Source organism: Lathamus discolor, chromosome 2 (assembly GCF_037157495.1).
Source record: "Lathamus discolor isolate bLatDis1 chromosome 2, bLatDis1.hap1, whole genome shotgun sequence".
Taxonomy (NCBI): Eukaryota; Metazoa; Chordata; class Aves; order Psittaciformes; family Psittacidae; genus Lathamus; species Lathamus discolor.
The window spans coordinates 76,414,788-76,438,887 of record NC_088885.1 but is presented as its reverse complement, the minus strand read 5'-3'; the positions used below and the strand labels follow the sequence as shown (position 1 = coordinate 76,438,887).

At 40.2% G+C, this 24,100-nt stretch overlaps 2 protein-coding genes across 3 annotated transcripts in view; one reads left to right on the top strand and one right to left on the bottom strand.

Annotated features, from left to right (window-relative positions):
* Positions 1-1,253, bottom strand: part of DROSHA (drosha ribonuclease III) — a 71,804-nt gene extending 70,551 nt beyond the window's left edge. The window contains exon 1 of one of the 2 annotated variants that reach the window (XM_065667552.1): positions 1,178-1,253. The gene's annotated coding sequence lies outside the window, so the exon portion shown is untranslated. Of the gene's footprint in view, positions 1-11; positions 986-1,177 lie in introns of those variants that run through there. The other variant, XM_065667554.1, reaches the window with a different exon arrangement.
* A 34-nt stretch (positions 1,254-1,287) lies between these two features.
* C2H5orf22 (chromosome 2 C5orf22 homolog) lies at positions 1,288-23,605 on the top strand. The gene is made up of 9 exons (XM_065667551.1): positions 1,288-1,462; positions 8,491-8,636; positions 9,831-9,980; positions 14,099-14,555; positions 16,891-16,953; positions 19,359-19,480; positions 20,368-20,434; positions 21,034-21,173; positions 22,553-23,605. The coding sequence occupies exons 1-9, from the start codon at positions 1,358-1,360 to the stop codon at positions 22,683-22,685; spliced, it is 1,383 nt and encodes a 460-aa protein (XP_065523623.1). The 5' UTR covers positions 1,288-1,357; the 3' UTR covers positions 22,686-23,605.
* Positions 23,606-24,100: the final 495 nt, after the last annotated feature.

Below are 24,100 nucleotides of genomic sequence, written 5' to 3'. Positions count from 1 at the left end.
TAAAGGCTCACTTTTACTGAGGCTTTGCTGATGCTAAAGTGCACATACAGATTATTCTCCTGCCTGCTACCATGCAACACAGCCCAACCAAACTGCTCAGAGCACTACTTTCAGCTGCATTTTTGTGCCACTGCTGCAAAAGATGGAGCTTGCTGAGAGAGCAGACAACTTCTGGAACCAGAGGAAGAAAGGAAAAGAAATGAAGGGGGGAAATGACTGACATTAAGAAGCAGGAACCAAGAGGCCCTATGTCTCTCAGACACGCAGGGCTCAGTGGAAGCCACTGGAATTGGTAGCAATGACATTCATTCCCTCTCCAGAACAACCAAAGGCCAAAGTAAGCGAGAATCCCAACTTCTTAGGAAGTAGCAGCCACAATGGTAAAAAGCCACTTGCTCCTTCCAGTCAGTCTGTGCCTTCTCTGTACCCACCAACCTTGCAAAGGCTCTCAAAAAGAAACAACAAGGGGTAAAGGGAAAATCTATTTCCATTATTTTAGCTGGCAACTGCTATTATTAACTCTAATCCAGAAAAATAAAATAAAAATTAAAAAAAAAGCTACATAGAACGACTGTAAACACCCAAATTATTTTAAAGCTCCTCCGCTGCAAACTTTGGTCGCATCTGATTTTCATTTAAAGAAGTTCAAAAACACTGGAAAGGACAAACATAGCAGAAAAAACGTATTCTGTTGGTGGAAGCCGCCACGCACAAAAGTAACACTTTTGTAACAAAAGTAAGAAAAGTCCTTACGAAAGGCCTCATCCAACCACTGCCTCCCAGCAGTCTGTAACGGCCTCCAACGGCCACCGAAGGACCTAGGTAAACAGAGCGGAGACAAACCGGGCGATGACACCGGCACCCGCCCGCGCTCTGCCTTCCTGCCCTACGGCTCCATTCCGCACACGGACAAGGCTCCTCACCCGCAGCCGGCCAGGCAGCCGCCACGCGGGCAGGGGCCGCCTGGGCCCCGCCACCCTGAACCTCACCAACACCAAGCAGCCCGTCAGCACCAACAAGGCCGAGCCACCCCCCCTCCAGAACCATTACCCCCGCGCTAGCACAAGGGCCCCCACGCCACGCGGAGAACAGCGGGGAAAACGGAGCGCAGCGGCCCAAGCGAAGCCCCCACCAGCCCCGAGGCCCCCCCGCAGGCAGCCAGGTACACCGAGCCCACCTGGCGCCCCACGGCCGAGGCCACCGGGCCTGCAGCGCCCCGGCTTCCGGAACAGGAGGGTTGTGGGAGGGCTCTGCGGGCGGAAGCACCACCCGCCGGGAGGGAGGGAGGGGAGGAAGGAGAGTGAGAGCGGGGCGTAAAACCTGGGCTTCGCTGGATCCGTCTCGTCGCCGCCGCGGCATGAACGGCGGGGGCTCGATGTCCGGCAGCGGGGCTGGGCCCCAAGGGGGCTGCCTCCGGGCTTACCCGGCTCTGCCTGTGTGGGTAGTGGAGGACCACCAGGACGTGAGTGCCTGGCGCTGGGCGGTGGGACTGTGCGGCCGAACGAGGCGTCCCTTTGGGGCTGTGTAGGGAGTAACTTCGTTTGTATCTCTCTTTCTTTCTTTCTTTCTGCGCTGCGTGGAGGCTTAGTCTGGTAGGTGGAAGCGAAGGGAGGTATCCGGTGGATTGCTCCCCTGTACTCTCGCCGGCAGCCTCTTACTGCCTTGTAGCCGGGTTCTCCTGGCTCCGGACTCTTCCTTGGGAATAAGAACAGTCCCCGCCTCCACAGCCGTGCACAGACCTTAAACCTGCGTTCGCTGTCACTGCTGAAACATAAACGAAGTTCAGGGCCCACCTGACCTGAGTTCCTTCCCGGTTCAGTGGTTAAGCTAATTAATCACATGAAGGGATTTTTGCATCTTTTTAAGTGATTATTGCTGGCTTTTTATGGTTTTAATCATTATTCTTTGGTTATTGTATTTAAAAGGAAATAATGCCTATATTACACTGCTCTTAAAATTAACTGGGCATTAGTGCAGTACTTGGAAACTCAGCTCTTCAGTATGTGACATGTTGACAGCAAATTAGTAAATACAGTCATATTTTAACAAGCAGATTGATTGCTACTTGGTGAGAAATTTTAAATTTGAAACTTCTTTAGTTAAGTCATTGAAGAGGGGAGTAAAGAAGGAATTGCTTTTGAACTGCTGTTTCTGTTTCCCCATAGGGTTTGTTTAGAGGCATAAACTGAGGCCTTAGTTCTACGTAAGCAGATTCTAAACTAGATTTTTCGCAAACAGAAAATTTCAGTGTAAAAAAACTTATTAAAGAAAATTTAAAATAATGTTCTGAATTTGCAAGTAAGTAGCTTAATGCAGGTAATTGTTGCTAAGACTCAGCAAAATATGTGATGCTGTGATAGCTGATTTTTCATGGTAACCAAGGACTTAAAGAGTGTTACTTGGCAGGAATACTGAGACAATGACTATTAATGATCCTTCTTTGTTTTACTCTCTATACTAATGTTTTCAGTTAGCTTCAAGTCTACTCATACTAAATGTATACACTGTGTTTTCAGTATGTCAGTCTTGCATAAAACATAAATGGCTATTCATCTCAAACTGTAAGAACTTGGCAAAAACTTCATATAGTCCCTTGCTGACACTGGTGTTCCTTTTCTCCAAAAGAAATCCCATGGCTGCATTTGCTTTTACCTGAAGCAGGAATAACCCAGACTGTTTTCACCAGCAGATTCTTTATGTGCACCACAGGAACTTTATCCCCCTCTACAATATGTAAGAGTTCTGACTGGGCTGGGCCAGCCCTGTTGCCAGATCCTCTGGTGTTGACCAACCAGGTGGCTTTTGGTAAATGTGTATCCTGATGTTTGAAAGTTCCCTCACCCATTGCTCTCAGTGTAGTTTTTTTAACAGCCCATTGTACCATTTGATTTTCCCAGAGGCTGGTGCATGGTATAGGATGTGATATACCCACTCAATGCCATGCTCTTTGGCCCAAGTGTCTGTAAGGTTTTTCCAGAAATGAGTCCTGTTGTCTGACTCAGTTCTTTGGGGTCTGGGGTACTGTGTCGCCAGAAGATGTGTTTTCTTGAGGCCCAGCATAATGTTCCGGGCAGTGGCATGAGAGCATAAGTTTCCAGCCATCCAGTGATTGCTTCCACCCTGGTAAGCACATGGCACTTGCCTTGGTGGGTTGGTGGAATTGTGATATAGTCAATCTTCCAGGCCTCCCCATATTTGTACTTCAGCCATCGTCTTCCATACCAAAGAAGCTTTAACCGCTTGGCTTGCTTGATTGCAGCATGTTTTGCATTCGTGGATAACCTGTGTGATAATGTCCATGGTAAAGTCTACCCCTCGATCAGAAGCCCATCTGTACGTTGCATCTCTGCCTTGGTGGCCTGAGGTGTCATGGGTCTGTCAGGCTATGTTGAATTTACCTTTATGTTGCCAATCTAAGTCCATGTGAGCCACTTCAGCCTTAGCAGCTTTATCCACTTGTTGGTTGTTCTGGTGTTCCTCAGTGGCCCGACTCTTGGGTACATGAGCATCTACATGGCGTACCTTCACCACCAGGTTCTGCACCTGGGCAGTGATATCTTACCACAATGCAGCAGCCCAGATGGGTTTACCTCTGAGTTGCAAATTGCTTTGCTTCCATTGCTGCAACCACCCCCACAGGGTATTTACCACCATCCATGAGTCAGTGTAGAGATAAAGTACTGGCCATTTTTCTCATTCAGCAATGTTCAAGGCCAGCTGGATGGCTTACACCTCTGTAAAATTACTCAATTCGCCCTCTCCTACAGCAGTTTCTGCGGCCTATTGTAGGGGACTCCATACAGCTGCTTTCCATCTCCGATGCTGTCACACAATACAGTGGGACCCATCAAGCATATTGCTTCTCGCTGTCTGGGAGTTTGTTGTACAGTGGGTCTTCCTCAGCACATGTCATGTTCTCCTCTGGTGACATGCCAAAATCTTTGCCCTCTGGCCAGTTCGTGATGATTTCTAGAATTTGTGGACTACTGGGATTTCATGTTCGAGCTCCTAGTGTAATAAGTGTAGCCCACTTACTGCATGTAGCATCGGTTGCATGATGTGTATAGGGGACCCTGCCTTTGAACAACCAGCCCAGCATGGGCAGCCGGGTACCAGGAGAAGCTGTGCTTCAGTGCCAGTCACTTCCGAAGCAGTTCAAACCCCTTTGTAGGCTGCCAGTATCTCTTTCTCAGTTGGGGTATAGCTGGCCTCAGATCCTCTGTATCCCCCACTCCAAAAGCCAAGGGGTCGACCTCGAGTCTCCCCTGGAGCTTTCTGCCAGAGGCTCCAGGTAGGACCATTCTCTCCGGCTGCAGCATAGAGCACGTTTTTCACATCTTGCCTGCTCCGGAGTGGTCGAAAGGCTACTGCATGACCAATCTCTTGTTTAATTTGTCCAAAGGCTTGTTGTTGCTGAGGGCCCCATTTTGAATCATTCTTTTAGGTCATGTGAGGGCTTATAATCGGACTGTAATTTGGGATGTACATTATCTAAAAACCCACAGCACCTAAGAAAGCTTGTGTTTCCTTATTATTAGTTGGTGGAGACATTGCTGTTATCTTGATCACATCTGTGGGGATCTGGTGATGTCCGTCTTGCCATTTTATTCCTAAAACCTCAATATCCTTTGCAGGTCCCTTCTTGACCTTGCTCCATTTTATGGCAAAACTGACCTTCAGAAGGATTTGGATTATTTTCCTCCATTTCTCAAAGACTTCTTCCGCTGTATCGCCCCGCGTGATAATGTCATCCATGTATTGCAGGTGTTCTGGAGCTTGCCCCCATTCCAGTGCAATCTGGATCAGTCCATGGCAGATGGTAGGGCTGTGTTTCCACCCCTGGGGCAATCGGTTCTGAGTGTACTGAACGCCCCTCCAAGTAAAAGCGAACTGTAGCCTGCACTCTGCAGCCAAAGGACTTGAGAAAAATGCATTGGCAATATCAGTTGTGGCATACCACTTGGCTACCTTTGATTCCAGTTCATATTGAGGTTCTAGCATGTCCAGTACGGCAGCACTCAATGGCGGTGTGACTTCATTCAGGCCACGATAGTCTACTGTTAGTCTCCACTCTCCGTTAGACTTTTGCAGTGGTCATATGGAGCTATTAGATGGTGAGTGGGTTGTGCTGATCAATCCTTTGCTCTCCAATCCAGTATTCACTAGAAGGGGATCCCACCACCTATTTGGCTTCCATGCCCTCTAATTCCAGGCTACTGGTCCTGTTATTCCAACACCAGAGCAGCCAGATGACATTGTGCTTGCCTGGACAGTGGTTGAAATCTTGCATATCTTGCAGCTCACTCAGGAATAGAGATCAGGTGGTTACCATTCATTTATGACTTACAACCCTTACTCCTCCCCATGCAGTTTCTGTCTATCTTGCTCTTCCTATTTTTGCGAAGGTCCTACTTCAGAGAAGTCTGCCTTGTCCACTTCCTCCTGCTCCCTCTTAAAAGAACCTCCTTCATCCCTTACCATATGGGCTGATTTCTTACAGTATTTCTTCTTGTGTATAGGGGCAACTGATACTGGCACAGGTTGGTTCTTTGGTTCAGCTGCTGTGTCTGTCTTGGGGTTTAGAGTAGCTGCAGTGCCTGTCCTTTTGTTGTCAGATCCAGAGACCATCTCTTCTCCTTGAGGGTACTGAAGAGTGTTGAGCAGGGCTCTGTAGGCATGGGCCAGGCCCCAGCACATAGCAGTGATTTGTGTCTCTGGAATTGCGAGGGTAACAGCATACTTTTTTTTCCAAATGCTTTACTGTTTTTTTTCCGGATTCTGCACTTGTTCAGGGGTGAAATTCCAAAACACTAGAGGTGCCCACTGTCCTAGGTACTTGCTCATACTATCCCACACACCCTGCCACTCATAACTGTCCAGTCTGTGGGCAGGTCCCTGTGTGGTGTTCCTAGATAGCTGTTTAACTGTAAACAAGACCTGAAACACATTTAGGAGACATAGCAATAGGAACATGCTGCTTTGATCATCCTGAGGATATTAAAAATTTTCAGGAGCGATTGTAATTAGTCTGGAGGAGAAGGAGAAGATGGAGGAAGGTATCTCCCCCGCAGATTGACTCTTTGAGGAAAGGAGGAAGGTGTAATTATTGATAGTATCCAATAGATGGCTCCCGAAGTACGAGATTGTGGCAGTGCTGAGTACAAATACCAGATGAGTCTCAGGACTAGCAATTTAATAGTATCATAAACCAGTGTTACAAAGTGCAACCAAATTATAACCTTTCCACAGCCCCCAGAAGTGATAAAACAGCACACAAAAGGGAACATATGCAGCAATTAAAGTGTTACAGAACACAAATCTGAGAACATTCACAGCAACTCTTGAGAGAAAATAAATCGACATTGTGACCAGTGACCATTAAGCTAATATAATGAATGCTTATAACAATTTTTTTTTTACAAGCTCTGGTCAGATGTGTCATTATCTCAATGCTTCATATCCCACATTGGGCACCAAAAATGCCTGTCATGATTTAACCTGTAAGGCAGCAAAAAGCCACACAGCTGTTCGCTCACTCCCACCCACAGTGGAATGAGAGAGAAAAGGGGGAAAAAGTAAAATTTGTGAGTTGAAGTAAAGACAGCTTAATAGGACAGAAACTAAGGGCAAATAATAATCATAATAATAAGAGAATTGTAATATATAGAATAAGCAATGTCCAATGCAGTTGCTCACTGTCTGCCAACTGATGCCTAACCAGTTCCTGAGCAGTGGCCCATGGCCAGATATTCCCCTAGTTTATATACACAGCATGACATCATATAGTATGGGGTATCTCTTTGGTCAGTTGGGGTCAGATGTCCCAGCTGTGTCCCTTCCAAACTTCTTGTGCACCCCCAGCCTTCTCACTTCATGTGAGAAGCAGAAAAGTCCTTGACTTAGTGTAAACACTGCTTAGCAACAACTAAACATCAATGTGTTATCAGCCTTATTCTCATCCTATATCTGAAACATAGCACTATACTAGCTACTTGGAAGAAGATTAACTCCATCCCAGCCAAAACCGGGACATCAGCACTGGTGAGGCCATACCTTGAATACTGTGGTCAGTTTTGGGCCCCTCACTATAAGAAAGACATTGAGTTGCTGGAGCATGTTCAAAGAAAGGCAATGAAGCTGGTGCAGGGTCTGGAGAACAAGTCTGATGAGGAGTGGGTGAGAGAACTGGGGTTGTTAAGCCTGGAGAAAAGAAAACTCAAAAGACCTTGTTCTCTACAAGTACCTGAAATCGTGCGGTAGCAAGGTCTCACAATCTGTGATAGCAGTTACCTGAGATGAAACTGCTTTTAATTGCAAAGGTTGTAGATTGTTCAGGTTACTTCCTTTTTCTGAAGAAGTGAAAGTCATGGATGAGGGAACACTTGTTATTTTTTATCTTGTGTTAGCTACTATTACAGCAGTATTGATATTACTGCACATGTACTGGGTAGAAGGTGGAAGTTATTCCTAGACAGATGGAATACATTTCAGCTGCAAGTTATGTTTAAAGGTATGTCCATGCAGTATGCAGGATTTGTCATTTTAATCAGTTTTCTGCCAAAAATCAACATAGCTCCATTTCTGTTGTAATGTAGAGATCATGTGTAAGTTTTGTTGCCCAGTACCTTTACAGTCTTCACATTCCCTGTATAACAGGGCTGTAATGCACAATCCTGGCTGGATTTGCTCTGGCAGCTACGGCTGTTACTGTGGGAGACACTTCATGTACTGCAGTCCAGTCTAAGAGGTATCAGGAATCAGCCATCAGTTTTCACATTTTTACTACCCTATATTATTTCACTTCAGTGGTTTGCTATGTTATCGATGTTATCTCCTGGGTTTTCACCTTTGAGTGAAGACCTTCAGCAGGGAATGATGTTGGGCAGTTGAGAAAAGTAGCCTCTTTATTGCAGCCACTAAGTCATGTAGGGATTAGGAATTAAGCCCTTTCTGGAGGGGGATAGTTTTAAAGATCAGATGAAGTTTAAATCATGGCGGGGACAGTTTTCACTCCTATACCAGTTAACTTATAAAATGCAAGTAATGAAATATTTGTATCTCCTCTCCGCATGGTGAGGAAGCTTGATGGCATGGATAAGGCAATGCAAGAGCAATTTTCTGCAGAGGAGGAAGGGATTTCCTGTAGTTCAGTTGTAAATACAAAAAAACCCCCAAACAACTAGGAATTGAATTGAATGATTAGTTAGAGGAGCTACTGCAAACAAGACTTCCGATAAAGAGGGAAAGAGGGAGTAAAGTGCTAATTCTTCAGCATCTTCTTGTGTGAAACACTTGGGCTCATAATGATTACAGTTCATGAGTTGTCTTGCCACTGCAGTTGTTTTCCCGTTGTGTTGTCTTCTGTCTCCTCCTCCCTCTAATCCAAATTCTAAAGAAATAAAGAGTGGGACTGGTGGTTTTGCTGTCAAAGCTGTCACATTTTTCAGCCCACTGGTTATAATTGAAGTGTTTTTATTTGTGGTGTTTCAGGTGCTGCCTTTCATCTATCGTGCCATTGGTTCAAAGCATCTTCCTGGCAGTAACATCACCTTTGTTCATCTCGATTCCCATCCAGACCTTCTTATTCCTGTGAATATGCCTGCAGACACTGTATACGACAAAGAAGCTCTTTTTAGGTAAGTCCCAGATACTGCATCAGAGTTCTTCTAAGTCTAGTTCTTGCTGCATTTGATTTACACTGAATATTGGTACGGCTGCATAGGAAATATGAACCAAAGAGGCATAAGTCAGGTTCAAGTTGTATATTTTTCCTTTTCACTTATGCCTAAAACTTTTCTTAATTGGAAAAAGTTGTGTTTTATGAATGTGTATCAGGCATTTTAAGATTAAGGTTATGTTGCATATCAAGCAATTTAGGATGTATGAATTTCCTTTTTTCAGTCGTTCAGTAGTATATCATGTTATTAGCCTAAGTTGTTCCTCTGGGTAACAGAAGATCACTCAGTGTATGATTTGGCTGAAGAGCTGTAATTTTAAAATAGCCTTTCTCTCTTCACTCTGAAAAATTGACTTTGAAATTGAAATAGTATATGCTATGTTGACATGGTGAGTATGGGAAGTTGAACAAGATTTTCCTGCTAAGATCATTAAGGTCAGTATTTCTTCCTGACTTCTTAGGTAGGTAGGTAGGTAACAAGCCGCAGAGTGATCCCTGCTATTGTCTTTCTCTTCCTGTTTTAAAATAAATGTTGATTGCTTCCATGTTACGGTAATTTACAGCCATGACAAGGTGATGCATGTAAGTACCTGTGTCATCCTACCCATAGTCAAGATTTTGTTCTTTTTGTTAGATAAATAAAAAGTTTTGTGGGCTATATTGTACACCTGAAGAAAAAAAAGGGTGTTGATAATGAGAAAAGATGCTAATCTGTAGACACTAATTGACTCTTTAATTACTGAGATTATATTTAAATCTTAGATCAGTTTACAATAAAATATTCTTAAGAGGTCAGTTTGAAGTCACTAAGAATAGCATTGATGATGCTCCTTGCGCTTTCCTCTCTCTGATGGATCAAGAGAAAAAGGACAACAAAGCTATGTAGTTTATTAATCAAAGTGCCATGCTAAGAGTGAAGCTGATTGAACTGTATGATCCTAACTTTTAAAAATCTGCTATAGACATTGTTGGTCTGGTTTATGAATAAAGATCTCCTTTTTCTTTCTTTGATGATGTGATCCTTACACAAGGTTCTAATTTCAGGAAATTTGCATGGGGGCTTTCAAAATGTTGAAGATGTTTGTGGTGTTCTTGACCATGTTTTACAGGGAAAGTAACAGTGTTGTTTCCTGTTTTTCTCCATTCATTACAGTGAATTAAGTATTGAGAACTGGATTATGCCTGCTGTTTATGCTGGCCATATTTCTCAGGTAGTTTGGCTTCACCCACCCTGGGCTCAGCAGATCTCAGAAGGAAAACACAATTTTTTAATTGGGAAAGACATATCAACAACTACAATCAGGTAAATTTTCTGCTGATTTATACTAGCAATCTAAAAGCTATCTATAGCTTTTCGTGGGCAGGGTTTTTTTTTTTTATATATTCTTGGATAAAGATAAAAATTTCATTTGTATTTGTGATCTCCTTAGGACCTAATGTGACTATTTGTGTGAATGGACACAGTGAAGATGTGCCTTTTTTTCTTTTTTTCTAAAAGGTAATTCTAGCTAGTCACATTTCATTCCAGCTACCCAGGTTTTAAATTAGGTCTCATTAAAGTAAAAAAAATCTCAGCAGTTATTTTTAAGAGAGGATTTGGGTAACAGAAGGCAGCAGTGAGATCTTCCTCAGTGTCCTGGGTTCAGCAGTAGCAGTCGTTTTTCTCCTTCTTGGTACCTGGTCCAGGGCTGTGGTTTTGACTTTTGGCCTGGGAACAGTGCTCATAATACCGGTGTTTTTAGTTACCACACAAATGTTTTAGTCTGACCAAGGACTTTCTGAGTCTCATGCTCTGCCGGGGAGGAGGGGAAGCTGGGAGGAAGCAGAGACAGGACACCTGACCCAAACTAGACAAAGAGGTATTCCATACCACAGCACGTCATGCCCGGGATGTAACTGGGAGTTACCTGGAAGGGCAAGTTGACTGCAGGGTTGGATGAGGTATTGGTTGGTGCTCGGTGGGGTGGGGGGGGTGAGTTATCGGTCGGCTGGTGTTGAGGTGTTGTATTCTCTTCCCTTGTTATTTCCTTTATCATTATTATCATTGGTGGTAGCAGTAGCGATTTGTGTTATACCTTAGTTACTAAACTGTTCTAATCTCAACCCGTGGGAGTTGCATTCTTTTCAGTTCTCCTCTCCATCCCTCCGGGAGCAGAAGGAGGGAAAGAAGGGGGGGAGTGAGTGGACGAGCTGCGTGGCTGGGTTTAAGCCACGACACTCAGCCTTCCTTTATCAGGACAAAACAAGCCCAGTTCCCTCCGTTTCCCCTTGTTCATCATGTGTTCCAGCCTGCTAATCACCTTAGCAGCTTTTTTTAGATTTTCAGCTTATTGATGTCTGTCTTGTCCTGGGGGCCCAAACCTGGGCAGATTACTTCAAATGTGACCTCACTGGTGCTGAATAAGAGGAGAAATCTCTTCCCTTGACCTTTGCTTATGCAGTGAAATTTTGTGAATAGTCTTCATCACTGCAGGGGTGTACTGCTCACAGATGCTCAAGTTGCTTTTTGCTGGGATTACCAGTTCCTGTTCTTCAGGTTTTTGCTTGTCTGTGCCAACCCTGTACTGCTGCATGTTATTCCTTCCCAGATGCAGGACATTGTATGTATATTATTTTAACTTAATAAGATGCCTGTGGGCTGTTCCTCTAGGCTGTCTAGGTCACTCAGGAGGCCAACCTGTCTTCTAGTGTATCAGCTACTCCCCAAGATTCAGTGCTTCCTGTAAACTTCTTAAGAGTGCATTGCTGAGGGCATTAATGAAAATATCAAAACAGTGACAGTCCTTGGTAACTAGCTGTTGACGAGACTTCAAACCGTTGGTCACCACCATGGATCTGTTTGTCCAGCCATTTTTTCACCCAAAGAGAGTACATATCAAGGATTATAAACAGAGGATCATATGATAATAGATATTAAATACTTTTAAACATAAGGAAAATGTGATTTTTCAGTGCATCCATTTTTTTCTCTACCAGTTAAAATAGAATTATTGATGGGATATCCTTCTTGCTTTACCGATAAATCACAGAATGCCAAATTCTAGCCTAACTCATAGCACAGTATAAAAATAAGATATAATTAAGTAAATGAGATCACTTTGATAAAACTGGCCTGAAATAGAAGGGGATACTGATCTTTAGCAAATGTTACAAAATTCATAATTACTTTTTGCGCAGTTGCGTATCACAGTAACATACTTAAGAAAACAGTTCTAAGACAAACTGGTTTTTACTGTTCAGGATCAAAACAGGCAGAGAAGTCACATTTGGGCTGCATGGGAAAAAAAATCACTTGGTCTGCTTTGATTCTGTACTCGTATCCAGCTATGTTCATCTAGTTCCTTTGATAAGTTTCCCTTCAGGGTGTGCTTACATGGTTAAATGCACTAGGACTGACTGACCCTTGAAGTTCAGAGATTTGTGTTCAGTAGAATTATAGCAAAACATTGGACAGAAGATGAAAGACAGCTTTTATTTCATTTTCTAAATAGAACCTAAATGTACCAGTCAGGATAAAGTTTGTCATCTTCATTGTGACAAAACTGGGCATCTGGGCATTTAATGTGCGTAAAGTTTTCCCTTTTTTTTTTTTTTTTTCTTTTTTTTATGGGGTGGGGGGGTTGGGGATGGGAAAAAGCAGTTCAGTTTCTATCTGTTTAGTCTTTGATCTTGCTAGCAAAATTTTCATTTCGTATCATCCATGATTCTATTTTGCTGCTGTGGGCTTGGGTTTTTTTTGTTTGTTTTCTAGATTTTTTTTTTTTTTTTTGCTTTGAAGTTAGACTACTAGTTAAGCGCTGAATCACGTACACAGGCAGGTGGTGAATTCTCCATTCTTTGATAAAGTCAAAGCTCCCCTGGATTAGGCCCTGGGCAGCCTCACGTAGCTTTGAAGTTAGTTCTGCTTTGATCAGATGATTGACTAGAGACTTCCTGATGTCTCTTACAGTCTTAGTCAATCTGTGATTCAAGTGCCGATCAGAGACCTGTGGGATTCATGCAGTCCATGGCAATTTCGCATTCACCGTTTTCACTGCATTATGATTTTGTACAGCTTGAATGGGCATGTACAAATAGTGTGTTTTGCCAGTGTATCAGAATAAATCTTTTGAAGCAAGTTTAACAGAAGAAAGCAGAAAAATGCTTTGGTTTACCACCTTAAATAAAACACTAAAGCTCTACAATTCTGAATCTGAAGGTCTAAAATAAATATAAAAAATAAGACAAAAATGGTGCTTTCAGTTACATTTAACCAGGAGAACTAGCACACATGTAGAAATACTTCATGATGGCTGCATAGATCTCCCACAGATCCTCTGGTCACCATAGCAGTCTTGAAAACAACATTTTAAGCTGCCTTTTGAAGATGGTCAGGTACCTCTTCTTTAGGTTCTAGGCTTACTAAAATCATGAAGGAAGAAAGAGAAAGAGTCCTCAGAAATACTAACTTCCTAAAAGTTTTGTTGGCAATATGTGGCTGGATAGGCAATAGATAATTTAGCAAGCTCAGGATAATCCAGCCACGAAACACTGGGGAACTAAGCTTCAGATTTCTGCTGCTTAAGAAATTATTTGGCTTTGTTTATTGATGGTGATACCTAGTAATCAAATGAGGCCTTAACACAAGTGAGCGGAAGTTCGCACTTCTTCTTAAGCTTATTTTTAAAACTGAATTTATGATGCTTCAAGCTTAATGCACTGAAATGTGGCTTGAAAATGTAGATTCTTTCATTTTTCACTGTAAGCAGACATTTTTAACATTGCTGCTTTTGTTTGGCTGATTATTTTCTTTTTTTAATTAAGTGGATTCCATTGATAACGTATCTATTCACCCTCAAGTTACCAGCTTCCCCCGCTTAGAACATGTAATCTGTATTGGTGGTAAAAAAATTTTAAGTGCTACCTATTAAAATTCATAATATTTTACTAAATCACTACCAGTGGCTTTCAGGGTACTTCTCAAACACAACTAACAGAATTTTCCTTAAAAATTAGGACCAACACAATCCAACACAAAGTATCATAGCTTTGAAATGTTATATGCTGTATGTTGACAGTATCTTGTTAAATGTTAAATGTTAAATTCTGGATTGTGTCTTTAAAATGCAATTCAATGACAAATTAATCATAGCAGCACATAATGTAGAATCTTTTTTTTATTCATTAGAACCTTGCAGGGCTATCATAAAAAATATAGAGTGATATTTTAATATATTTATTTAGCAATAAAGAGGTAGAAGTAGAAAAACCTTCAACTTAAAAACCTGCAGACTAAAATAAATAATTTTGTGTACACAGTTTTATTGCTTTTGTTGCCCATCAAACATCTATTCGTTCCTCTCAGTAGCCCTAAAGTGTACATACTTTTTTCACAGTTCTTTGCAAAGATGTATATTAACTGTGAGGTTTTGTCAATTGTAGGGTAACAGGTACAGACAATTACTTTTTAAGTGATGGTCTTTATGTCCCTGCCGATCAGCTGGAAAACCAGAAACCTTTGAATTTACATGTCATTCTCATCAATCCTACTGAAGCATCAAACAACGGGGAAGAAAATGGTGAAGTAGCGTCTGCTAAGAGACTGAAGCTAAATACAGATGACACAGCAAGCACTGCTTCTGCCTCTTCATCAGTGGCTCCTAACCTTGATTACAGCACCTCAAATGTGAAGAAAAAGGAAGTGCAAAATACAAGTGCCTTGAACAGGACAGAAACCTTAGAGTGCTCAGCTTCAAGCTCTCTAAGAAACAGTGAATGCCCAATAAGGAATGTTGTTAAAGATGTTTGCCAAGTACTGAAGAAAGGGGATGCATATGTTTTAGACATTGACTTAGATTTTTTTTCAGTTAAAAATCCATTCAAAGAAATGTACACACAGGTAAGCATGACAATGGGGAGACCTCACCGTTCACAAAAGAGAACCAGTCCTAGCATTTGTGTCTATGGGGAAATTTTTATCTAAGCTAAATTAGCAGATCAGCTAATCATGATTCTGTGATTCATGGCAATATTTGAAGGAGAGACATTCTAAGTGAGTGTACGCTGCAAGAATTACAACAACCTAATAGGGGTAGATCCTTACATTTGAAATCGGTATCAAGTGCGTATTCAGGCTCAGAGGTATATTGCTCACTTCTGCTTGTTGCTTGGGACATAAATTTTGCTTGGGTTTCCACAGTTAATGTTCCAAATACCCACAAGGTTTATCAGAGAGTGATAACAGATTGTATGATTATTTTTACCTCCTACAGCACGCTATTGGCGCGCTTCTGTATTTCAAAAGGAATGGTGGTGTTGATTATCCAAAGAGTAATAGCTTGTCCTGATGAGAAGCTGTTAATGCTTATTTTCTTTATCTGGAGTGCTGACTGTAAGGATAAGCAAGCAGGTGTTGTCTCTGATGCCATCACTTAAATCTTAAGACTCTGCCTTCTATTTCATTTATAACTTGGCTGCTCAGCAAAGGTAGATCATCTGTATGGCGTCATAAATATATAGATCCTCAAAGGAGCAAAGCAGTTAGTAGGTTTTATAGAATCATAGAGTGGTTTGGGTTGGAAAGGATCTTAAGATCATCCAGTTCCAATCCCCCTGCCATGGGCAGGGACATCTGCTACTAGACCAGGTTGCTCAAAGCCCCATCCAGCCTTGCCTTGAACACTGGCAGGGATGGAGCATTCAGAACTTCCTTGGGCAGCCTGTTCTAGTGCCTCACCATCCTTACAGTAAAGAAATTCTTTCTTATATCTAACCTGACCTTCCTCTGTTGGAAGTTTTCTTGACGTGAACAGGATTTTTAGGAACTAACTAATCTGCCCTGAAAGTTGGGTGTGGCATTTAGGTTTACAATTTTTTCTGCGATATCCGTAATGTTTTAGCATTTAAATCTATTTTTTAACATTGTTTTAACTTCAGCCTGTGCTAAAAAGCATACAGCATCTTTGAGTTTCAGCTAGGCTACTGCTTCCTTGTTCACCAGAAAAAGAAAATACAGTTTCCCTTGAGTTTCCCTTGACTTCTGTTAGCTTCTGACTTTAAGTATTGATGACTACAGAATCTTCAGACATTATGCAGTGCCAGTTGTTCTGAATCACATAGAGAAGTGTACAGGGGAAGCACCATGAGGGTCTTGCCATATAAGACAATACCCTTCTTAGGACTTGAAATACATTCTGAATAAAATAATGGAGGAGTTTTGGGAGGGGGGGTTGGTTTGTTTTGGTTTTTTTAAGGGGGTGGGGGGTTTGGTTCGTTGTTCTTTTAGGGAGGTGGGTGTTTTGTTTCTTGTGCCTTTTTGTTTGTTTGGTTTGTGCTATGATAGGTTCTCAGTCCTAGGAGCCGCTTCTGGAAGTGGACTTGCGCAGAGCACCCTGTGTATCTTTTTCATATAATGATTTCATTTGTAGTTCATATTTCTTAACTATGTTCCTCCTATTCGAAGTTGCAATAATTCCATTCTCAAAAAATTCCCCAAGTTAACACTTGAAATGTGAGAATCCAAGGAAAAGCTAAAAACCAGATATGGTTCACCATTCCAGAAAAGTATTGTGTTCTGCACCAAAAAAAGACTAAAATCCAAAATGTTGTCCTAAAGATGCTTTGTATTTCTATAAATGTTGAATAGTCTACCCTTCCTTTCTACCTCTGCTCTGAAAAATTAATGAGTGTTCACCTTTTTAATGCTGTTAAATAACAAGATCTGTTTATCCTTGATTAATTAAACCTGAATATGATCAAGGAGTAGGGCTGACAACCCCCTGTAATAGTTTAGTTGTGAACTTGTTGTCCAACTACCCTGAAGCCTTTACCTGTCCTGTTTTCCTTTATGATCATACTCTCCTGTTTTGTCTGCCTAAATCTGCCATCTCAGTTTTACTCAGTATCTCATTGGGACCTTAGTTCAGCAGCATGTATGATTAATTTCAGAGACTTTTTAACTAACAGATTGTAAATACTTAGCTTTTAAAGTTGTGGTTTTGCAGTCAGGTTTGAAGTTAAACAATTGCAAAATGTTTAGCTGAGGCCATGAAGTATTGTTTTCTCAAGCCTTACCACCTCTTCCTCACCTACCTTGATAGCTATCTGCAATACTAGAATAGAGGAATGATCTTGGTGATCAAATTATTTTTTTTAAAGAAGGAAAGCTTTTAAGGTTTTGTTTCTGATTTGAAGAGTCTAATTTTTTTGCCTCTTTTTTTTTTTCTTTTTTAAAGACAGAATATGAGCTTTTGCAAGAGTTGTACAGTTTCAAGAAGCCGCATAAAAATGCGACAGAGGTATGGTATTTCCTTGTTGGATGTTTGAGGGTATGATTCTTTTTACTTACCCAATAATAATGAGTTACAAGAAGGAAGGAACCTGTGAAAGGTGCTTAATGAAGTGGTCTTGAGTTAAGCTACGCAGCAGGCTGAATGCTAATCAGCAGCAACTTAGGAATTCTTTCCTATTAAACATTTTGGTTACACATGTGAACTGCATAAATATTTAGCATGAGTGTGAAAATTAATTTCCGTAAACAAGTGGTAATTGACAAGGAAGAAATGAAAACATAGTAAGTCATCTGCAGTAGTGTTCTTTTTATGTCTCAACAGAGCATTGTTTTGGTGAGGCTTTGGTTTGTTTTGGTTTTGGTGGTTTGTTTTTTCTGTTTGTTCCTCCACCCAGTTTTCACCTTCCCTGCCCTAGTTGCTCTTCCTTGATATTCAGAGCTATGCTCAATGTCTAACAATGTCTTAACTAGTATTTTTATAGAATCATAGCATGGTTTCATAGAATCATGGAATCTAGTTCCAGTCCCTCTGCCATGGGTAGGGACACCTTTCACTAGCCCATGTTGCTCAAAGCCCCATCCAGCCTGGCCTTTTTGGTTTTCTGGTTTGTTTTCTTTTGATTGGTTGGTTGGTTGGTTTGGGGCTTTTTGTGTGTGTGTTTGTTTGTTTTGTTTTATTTTATTTTCAAACCTATTTATTTGTATGTGGAAAGGAAGGTGTTACACTCTGTGATGTATTACTCGTTTTATGTTTTGTGTGCTTCTGAATCATGGAAATGTAAGTCTGCTGTAGCTTCCAAAATAGTTGTTTAGCCCTGAATTCAAATCATGGAGAAAGCCATATTAATGGTCATTACACCAAGTAGTTTCTAAACAAGATCTTGTCTTTGCTTTCATAATCTCATCCTAACATTATTACAGGGAGATTCAATACACATAATTATCACAGTTAAATGAAACTTAATGTGTGTATAAAGAAATTGAGATATATGGAAGATTGTCAAATTGATTTTCATATTTCGTAGTCAATCAGCAATAAAACCTATTTAAAAGGTAGTTAAAAAGGATAAACATTTGTGATTTAAGTGCTGAGTATGATTTGATTTTAGGACATAAGGTATTTACAAAAACCAACAAATTTATAGGAGACAACTGAAATTGTTAGCAGACAGTGAGTAATGGATAGGTATAGAACTGAGCAAGTCAAGACTAGACTCATGCATGGGTTTATAGTGAGATAGTCAATTAAAGGGTTTGAAGGTAGAAAGTATGTGAGCTTTGTGTTTTTCAAAGGTTCAGAAAATATCCTGGATATCTAGTTTCTTAAAATCTGGTTTTGTAGTTGGATGTACATTTTTGTCATACTATAAAATAATAATGTATCGTTTGGTTTTGGTCGGTCGGTTGGTTTTGGGTTTTATGTAGTATACAGAGGGATCAGACATGTCTATAAGGTTAGTTACTGGTGATGTACAGAAAAGTATCTTATTCATACCCCATAATAGGATCATAAATCCGTAGCTCATGAACGGTCGATGCCTTCAACTCTTCTTAAAGATTAGCCCAAAGTTGACATCACTGGCCAAAAGAAGCAGCATCTGTTATATGATGTAGCCAGCAGAGTCTGAAGAGGGAATTGTTATGTTCTATTCCAGTGTGCTCTTTAATAATTTTTACACCCTGATGCATTTTTTTTTATACCAAATATGCTAAGCATTGCTTTTCGTTTGATGTTATGTAGGATCTTTTTCTGCAAATGGTTGCATATACAACTGTATTCATGTATGTAGCTTCACTTCAAGAAGACTGTCTCTTTATGTGTTCTGAACTTTTAAAGAAAGGGCGTAAACCTTTGCAAGATCAGAGCAATAACTGACATTAATATAATTTCATGTATTTTCAGGCACACAGATCTGATACAACCTCAGAGCATCAAATAATTTGTTTTGTTGTGTTTTTATTTTTTTTCCCTGAAAATGCATTTGAATTAATAATATTCTTTTTTTTTTTTTTACTTAAAAAATAAATTCTCCTTTCATTATAAAAATGTAAAGGTTGTACCCATCTGAGCATTTAAGTGCTATAGAAACAAATTCAGTAATTACTTATATACAGTTTCTTAGCTCTCTGTTGTATTCTGCCAGAATTTAGCTGTGGCTTTTATTGGGGGTTTTTATTTATTTATATTTGTGGGAAAGACAGAGCAAATACAGGTGTTTAATTCTGAAGGTATAACAGCTTCTTCAGGTATTTGTTCTTATTCACTTGAAAAGATATTCTGTAGTAATGAATCAGTTTTTTCTGATGCCCGACTTCCAGTAGATCAGTAATTTCAGAATTTAATCATAGGGTAAGCCATGATATTCTTACCTCTTTTTTTCCTAACATACTTTTATATGTGCTTACGTAAAGGAGGGCTTGCTGGATTGTGTTGAAAACCGTGTTCATCAGCTAGAAGATCTGGAAGCAGCCTTTGCAGATTTGTGTGACAGTGATGATGAAGAAACCCTACAGAAGTGGGCTTCATATTCTGGGTAAGAGATTTCTAAATGTCTTAAAATCTAAACAATACTTTGGGAACTGAAGTTTTTCCCAGCACTTTGCCAACAGAAAAGGAGAGAGGCTGGATAGGATCTGTGCAAGGCCACCGTTTTTCCTTTCATTTAGAGGAGAAAGAGTCAAAACAAAAGAAAAGGCAGTCTGTCTTCAGTATCATGGTAAGCTTTCCAAGATCAGCCTTGTAAAGCTTCATGCAAGTTCTGTTGCCTGTGGAGGGAGGCACGTTTGGTGACTAAAAATTTAGTGACTTGTGTGAAGCAGAGCTCTCAAAAAAACACCAAACTATGGAGGACACAGTGAAAGACTTCTATGGGGTTCACAAAGGTTCTGCTTTCTATGGAAAAATGAAAGTGGATTAAAGACTGTACCTGAGTGACAGTGTTCACAAAATATCTCAGAAGCATCCAGCATGCTTTTAAACTGTTTTCAATTTAAAAGAAACAACAAAAGTCCGAGCTTTCCATTCATAGGAAAATCACACATTTTCCCCATCAAATGCAGCTGTTACTGCCAGACCTGTGTTACAGTGACCCCAAGCATTTTCTATCAAGTTCGTGTGACTTTGAGTTACAACAGCTTCTCTCCAGGTCTGCGTTAAAAGAAGCACAAAGAGGCCTTGCCAGAGGCAGTTATGAGTATAGGGGCTTTCTAAAAAAAAAAACCCCAAAACTGGTGAAACATTACAATAGTACTGATAACTTCCATTTTTCTCAGGTGCCAGATGACAGGGGCAAAGTTCATTTTCATATCCTAGGCCAAATCCTTTCTTCCTTTTTTTTTTCATCCCTCTCTTTTACACTTAAGGTAATTATATGTTTCCAACTGTTTCTCTTAAGAAGTTTTGGTTTTGTTTTAACTCCAGAATGAAGCCACTTGTTCAACTAGTTCACAGTTTGAAAACCAGGATGGAAAGCCCAGACTATGAAATGGTAGGTGACTAGGTAAAAGACCAGAAAGTAGACACATTTCAAATGCATAGCTTCAACAGGGAGGGAGGAGATCATGCTTCATGTAAAGCTTGCTTTTTGATTCATTTTCACGTTGAATTTGTGAGATTTTGGTAGTTTTCCTTTTTTTATATGTCTTGTTACTTAGGCCAGCTTTTCTATTTCAAGCTTCCAAAATTCTAGTATTGTTTATATTTAGAGGACATTATTGTGATCTCTCAGGACTGTGTCATCTTAGACTGCTTCCTGTGAAGATGATTTCATTTTACCAGAGTGTGTTGATATACCTTATAGAACTTGCCTGTTTGTAAAAGATCAGACCTATAATTTTCAAGGACTGCAGCATACTCTGAATTCATAGGAGAAGTCCAGTGTACTGAAGATAATGAAGCAATCCATATGGCCTCTGAATTTTATTCATTTTCTTTAAAGAACAAGTTGGGGAAAAAAAAAAGCAGATCTTCCTGCCTGGAGAGTAAGTTACCTACTAGGCTAGGGATGTTATTTTAGAGGCTTTCTGCACACAAGCTACATCAGTAATTCATCATCAGAAATTCGATCTCTGTTTAATTTACATGTAGGTCCATCAGGCCGGTCTGACCTGTGATTATATGGAGCTTCCTCACCATGTTAGCACTGAAGAGGAGATCGAAGGCCTCATAAAATCCATTAAAGTTCTACTAAAAAATATGCCTAAGCCCACGCTCGTGACAATTGCTCGGTAAGACTATGTAGACATTTCTACTTTAAAACTCTCGGACTATGCTTACATAGCTAAATGATTTTATCAATATAGCAATGGTTGGCATGTCTTATATTCTGTCTTAAAATGGAAACTTTACAGTGTAGTGAAAATTGATATCTGATACAGTTGTCAATTTGACATAAAGCATTGACAGTATATGCACAGCTAAGGGAAGGTTCTGTGCTGACAGCCAATTTTACTGGGATTTAGAATAGCTAGCACAGATTGCAAAAGCAGTAAAAACATGATGACTTAATCAGCTTCAGCACAGGCTGTACAAAGCCTGTGATGAGGCCTTGAGTGTGCTGAGATTGATAGCTGTCACTGAGGTTCATACTTCTCCACTACTTGTATTGCGCTAGTTAGAGCAAAGCTAGCTTGGGCAAGCCTGCATGGGCTGAAATCGCACATTCTTTATTCTATTGCTTGAGGGCTTATTGTACTACAGATAGGATTTTTGGTTTTGCCAAAATTTCTGATGGAAGTGGCTTTCATCTGTTAGGCTGGAAGAAATTTATATTCTAGAAAGCTCTAGTAAAGCTTTGTGTGGGGTAAAAGTTATGCTTTTATTTGGGAGAAAAGGATGGAGCTTGAGGCCAGGGACATGGGATAACTAGGGATCTGTCCTGGGAAAACTTAATTTGAAGACAACAGTGTATCTGCTAACAAATTGTTGTAATTTAATCACTTCAAAAATAGTAAGTGTGCCCTTAAAGGGAAGTCAACAATAGCAGAAGCTGACATGAAATTGTTCTTGTCAACAAGATTTAGTATGGCTAACACCTGCAATAAAAGAAAGCTGTATCTCCTGTGCAAGCTGCAGGGTTATCATCCACTCTTGCAGAGAAAGCAGAATCATTTATGTAGATCTTGACAGACATAAAACCCAAGAAATGTCAGCTCCGCTTTTTTGCTGTTTGCAGTTCATTAATAGATACTGTAAATAATGCTATATCCCAAGGATTGTGAAGATTTTTTTTTTCCCAAGTTTTCCTAACTATTTTACTAGTAGAATTTGAATTTTTTGATCTTAACTTTTCACCAGTCCTTTAATCCATCATTTGCTTTAACTTTGACTGCCAACATGTTCTGTGTCGGAGTGAGGAAGAGAGTAGAATTGGAAGAATGAATAGGTCACATTCCTGGTCCACCACAGAGTTTATATTAAACTTGCAAACTGTTACCACTGAAAGTATTGAGAAGGAGCTCTATGCTTTGAAGGGATATTGCAAGGCAGAACTCATCACAATTTGAAAGTAGCTTCAGCCTTGATGCAGAGCATTAGAAGAATACGAAATGTGTTCATGGTGGTGATACCTATACTCTCTCATGCTTTTTTCAATTCCTTGTTACAGATCAAGTTTGGATGACTATTGCCCTTCAGAGCAGGTTGACATCATTCAAGAGAAGGTTCTCAATTTGCTAGGTTCAGTATATGGCAGTCTTGATGTGCACTTAGATTACTCAAGCATCTCATCTTCTGTGTGACTTTCCTTCACATATTGCCCTCTAATGCAATGGATTAATTTAAACTGCATATTACCTGTGGTTGCAAGTGGGAAAATGCTGTTATTTCAGCAGGTGGCACTAGAACCCAAGCTGACCCAGAGCCAGTTCTGAGTCAGATTGCTTTTTCCAAGTTAGCTGCATCTGAACTGGCTTTGTTCAGATTAGTTCTGTGGTTGTTATTTTTATTTCTTGCTTCTGTAATCTGGTGCAAGAGAAACTGTTTTTGTCCATAAAATGTATTTTGTCACCTGATTTCCTTAAGTGTCTGTAAAAAAAAAAAAAAAAAAAGTACTATATTTAACTTAATTTATTTTCTGTAATTAAACTTTTTTACTGGAGTTTGGTAACAGACATGTTCCTGCTGCAGTGTACCTTTTAAAACATTATCTCAATAATGCCATTAAGACATTAGGTTTGCGTAGTGATGTTTCTTAACTGCTGTGCCTGAGATGATCAGGCATCCTCCTCTCATTTCTCTAGAGCAGCTTATGGCTCCTGCCCCTTCTATAGCATTTCATTTATATTTATACTCTGTTGCATTAATATTGTCTTATTTTGCCTTAGAGGATTCCTTTGGTGACTAATATAATGTACAGATACGGGCTTGGTATTTTCATTTTTGCATATTTTTGAGGATAAAAAATATGAGTAGAAGTGAATGCTTTTATCTGTTGAATCCCGTAAGAAGTTAAATTGATGGTTTCTTCAGAAACAAAGATTTACCTTCACTGAAGTCAGCAGTAAAACCTTCTATAGCAGGTTCTAGAGAAAACTGCCACTTGCAAAGAGAGAAAAAAATCATACAAGATTTATTCCGGAATGATACTAAAATGGGAAAAAGAAAATACCATCTAAATTATTGTCTTCTATTACGAATAAATTTTGCTTATTATTTCTTCTGAAGTAGTTAAGTTCATTTGCTAACAGAGATTATGTGCACTTCTACAGTTTTTCTAATCTTTTGCTGTAGATATGACTATATTATAGATTGTAAATATATAATTATTTCAAAATATTTTACCTGGTAGAATAAATTCCATGGCCATGGACCCATTTTCTTCGTGCTTATGTATTCCTTCATGCTTATGTATTCGTATCAAGGCATGGCTAGCCTTGGATCCAAGGTCCTTAATACTTAATTAATAGGCATACACTGCATACAGAAACTACGTGGAGTCAGATCACGTACTGCTTGTGTACATTTTGTTTCTTTAAAGTAAAAGATGCTCTTTGCTGGAGTTTTAGTAGGGTTATAGAAAACAAAAAAAAAAACACCATTGGATCAGAGGTGTGAGGTGTATTCCTACTCTGTGGAGAATGTCAGGGCCAGGCTGGATGGGGCTTTGGGCAACCTGCTCTAGTGAAAGGTGTCCCTGCCCATGGCAGGGGGGTTG

Excerpts from the sequence above, each read along its gene's own strand:
- C2H5orf22 (XM_065667551.1), top strand. The coding sequence starts at position 1,358 with ATGAACGGCGGGGGCTCGATGTCCGGCAGCGGGGCTGGGCCCCAAGGG. Across the intron at positions 1,463-8,490 it reads TAGTGGAGGACCACCAGGAC|GTGCTGCCTTTCATCTATCG; the intron begins GTGAGTGCCTGG and ends GTGGTGTTTCAG. Across the intron at positions 19,481-20,367 it reads AAGTGGGCTTCATATTCTGG|AATGAAGCCACTTGTTCAAC; the intron begins GTAAGAGATTTC and ends TTTTAACTCCAG.